Here is a 3007-nt window from a genome sequence, read left to right on the forward strand (position 1 = left end):
ATATATATATATATATATATATATATATATATATATATATATATATATATATATATATATATATATATATATATATATATATATATATTCTTGTGCAAGCAATGACTAGTATTTTCTCTATATTACAAATATTTAATATTACTAAAATATAAGCAATACTGGTATATGTTCGTAAAAATTTGTTAGATTTTAAAATAATACAAACCATGAAATAATTGCAATGAATACAGAGTTTCGCCTTTCAGTCCATTTTTAGTGTATATAAATAGCAATAGTATGATTTAGTTCAGTGATTAGTCAACTATATAAGTGTAATTTTAAAAAATTAAACTGTAAAACAGTTCAATTTTTTTTATTATTTTAATTTCTTGTAGTTTAGTATAATATAATTAATTATAGTTTAGTACAATTTAATTTGAATTGCCCAACTTTATCCATAAATATAACGAGAAACTAAGAATAAAACATATTTAATACATGTTTAATTTTTTTCGTGAACTATATGATATAATTTTCACATGTTCCTCAGTTTACTTCTCTTTACGTGTTAATGTAAAATTTTGTAATTAATATATTAGAAATTTGAAAAAGTTTTTTTAACAATCTTTTTTATAATTATTTATAAATAATTTTTAATTAGTTCAGATTAATAAAATAGTAATCTATAATCTGTTATAAAAAAAAATTATAATCATTTATGAATAATTTTTAATTAGTTCAGATTAATAAAATAGTAATCTATAATCTGTTATTAAAAAATCATTAAAAAAAATTGTTAATATATCGTAATCGTTATAAATATGTTGGATAGAAATTGTTATCTACATAAGTAGGAATTACAACAACTTGTGATGACAAAAAATAACAGCATAAAAATCACAAGGAAATACAACAATATCATTATTTAACATATTTTCATAAAGTTATTAAAATTCACTTATTATTTTACATTGACAATAATATATTTTATATAAGTCTTAAAATCTCATATTTCTTAACATGTTAATAGGTAAAAAGTAAACAAGATAATTCTGATGTTAAAACTAAATAATAATCACCTTAAAGTTTAAAAAAAAAAAATAGACAAAAAAAACTCATTTAAAAGATATAAAAATTAAATTAAGATTTTAAACATTAAAGGATCAAATACATATTTAAATATAAGTTTATTTTTAGTTTTTTTTTACTAAGGTCTTAAATGTTAGTGCAGGAGCTCTATTTCCCCTTGAGAAAGCTCCTACATATCATTTTCCAGCACTCCTGGTCTGGCTCAGCAGACTCAAGCCGACGCTTCAAATCTTCTGCGAATCCTTTCTGCATCATAACCATAAGAAAGCTTCACTAATACATTCCAAGACCAAAAAAACAAAACTATATATATTGCAATGTTACCTGTATGACATCCATTTGGAGAAGGCGATCAATGAGATTAAACAATATATCTATGGTGTACTCAGGATGTCCCTGAATTCCAAGAATGTTGTCTGCAATTGCAAACATTTCCACCCTAGTTTTGTCCGAAGATGCAATCACATCTGCACCCTCAGGAACCTCGTAAACCTCGTCTTGGTGCACTTCTATGATCGAAAGGAATGATGACATTTCATGATGATCTAGGTACCTATAACATCCACCTACATCTTTCATGAAATGCACTTCTCTAAACCCAATATCCCACCCTGTCTTCGATTTCCCTACCCTTCCACCCAAAGCCCTGCACAGTACCTATAACATCAAGGTCATTCACAAACTTCAATTTCCATCTATATTATCTTAAGTAATCCAGAAAATAAAAAATCATACTTTATACGGATGCTAGATTATTAAACACAGATACCTGGTGGCCAAAGCAAATGCCAAGGAGCTTCTTCTCCGTTGCAACAATGATTCGCAAAATGAAACAGAGTTTAAGGATCCAGTAATCATTTCCATAAGCATCACTGGGGCTACCAGTGATCACAAACCCATCATATTTATGCAGATCATTCAATTCAGGAAAATCTCCCTCGTACACTCTGAACAAATCCCACACATCTCCCTCTTCCCCAAAGGCTTCTACATACACGTTGTAATAGCCACCGTACACTTTCTCTACATACTCAGAATCACGCACTGCTTGCAGCACAGCATATCTTCTACTTTCACAATCAATTGCCATCTTCAAGCTATAGCTAGGCTTGAAAAAAAAATGAGTTTTGGTTGTTAGAAAGAGAAAGAGAGAAACCAAATTGTTAATTGTGTGTTGGGTCGTTGAGTGAAAGGTCTTATATAGATGGCAATTCCTAAGTACATGATCTAAATAACTTGTTGTTTTTTGGAGTATCTCTAAGAACAGACATATTCGTGAACCAATGTCGGAAGAAGTCTTATACTATGGTTCCCGCTTGTGGCACATGCGAAACAGGGACAACCATGGCTGATTTATTGGGGAGGTCGAGTGTATAAAGTACAGAATATCTTTTGTAAATGTGATGATAATTAAATTTATTCTAAAAAGAATAATCTAAAACCTATTTATTTGGAAGATGGTGCAGTTGATATGATGGACAAAGCATGTTTTAAACATCATGGAGTCTGAGCTAAGGATACATGTCACTTACGAGCATCAAATTCTTATTCTTTGCTAAATCCATCTCATCTACACACAATGTTGATGGTATTTAGTAGCAAAGAAGGAATAATTTAGTTAAAGTCACTGAAAACGTAGAATAGTATAGATTTTGTTCAAATTTAAAGAGATGTAAGTCAAATTTGAAGTTTTAATCTTATAGTGTTATATCTATGTTTTGGAGATTGAATTCAACCCAAACTCGTTTGTGTGGTATTGTGGGTGGCCAATATCAGGAGGTATTGTTGTGAGCAATAGATAACTATTGAAAATATAGAATTTTATATTTTAATCAATTATCATTTTATATATTTCTCGGTTGAACAACCATTTATGCTTGAAATATATTAGAAAACACATGATATTTAATTTCTATGTTTCGTGATTAAAATAAAGGAC

At 28.5% G+C, this 3007-nt stretch overlaps 1 protein-coding gene across 1 annotated transcript; it reads right to left on the minus strand.

Annotated features, from left to right (window-relative positions):
* Positions 1-1097: 1097 nt before the first annotated feature.
* Positions 1098-2551, minus strand: LOC106767996 (gamma-glutamyl peptidase 3). Its single transcript, XM_014652961.2, has 3 exons — positions 1838-2551; positions 1393-1725; positions 1098-1314 (listed from the first exon to the last, which is right to left on the minus strand). The coding sequence occupies exons 1-3, from the start codon at positions 2156-2158 to the stop codon at positions 1216-1218; spliced, it is 753 nt and encodes a 250-aa protein (XP_014508447.1). The 5' UTR covers positions 2159-2551; the 3' UTR covers positions 1098-1215.
* Between the last annotated feature and the right edge of the window lie 456 nt (positions 2552-3007).

The sequence above is a fragment of the Vigna radiata genome, chromosome 7 (assembly GCF_000741045.1).
Source record: "Vigna radiata var. radiata cultivar VC1973A chromosome 7, Vradiata_ver6, whole genome shotgun sequence".
NCBI classification, from domain to species: Eukaryota; Viridiplantae; Streptophyta; class Magnoliopsida; order Fabales; family Fabaceae; genus Vigna; species Vigna radiata.

What these genes read in the sequence shown, in the direction of transcription:
- LOC106767996 (XM_014652961.2), bottom strand. Translation starts at nt 2,158, where the DNA reads ATGGCAATTGATTGTGAAAGTAGAAGATATGCTGTGCTGCAAGCAGTG. An exon ending in GCATTTGCTTTGGCCACCAG is followed by an intron (nt 1,726 to 1,837) that starts GTATCTGTGTTT and finishes TTGATGTTATAG; the next exon opens with GTACTGTGCAGGGCTTTGGG. An exon ending in TCCAAATGGATGTCATACAG is followed by an intron (nt 1,315 to 1,392) that starts GTAACATTGCAA and finishes GTTATGATGCAG; the next exon opens with AAAGGATTCGCAGAAGATTT.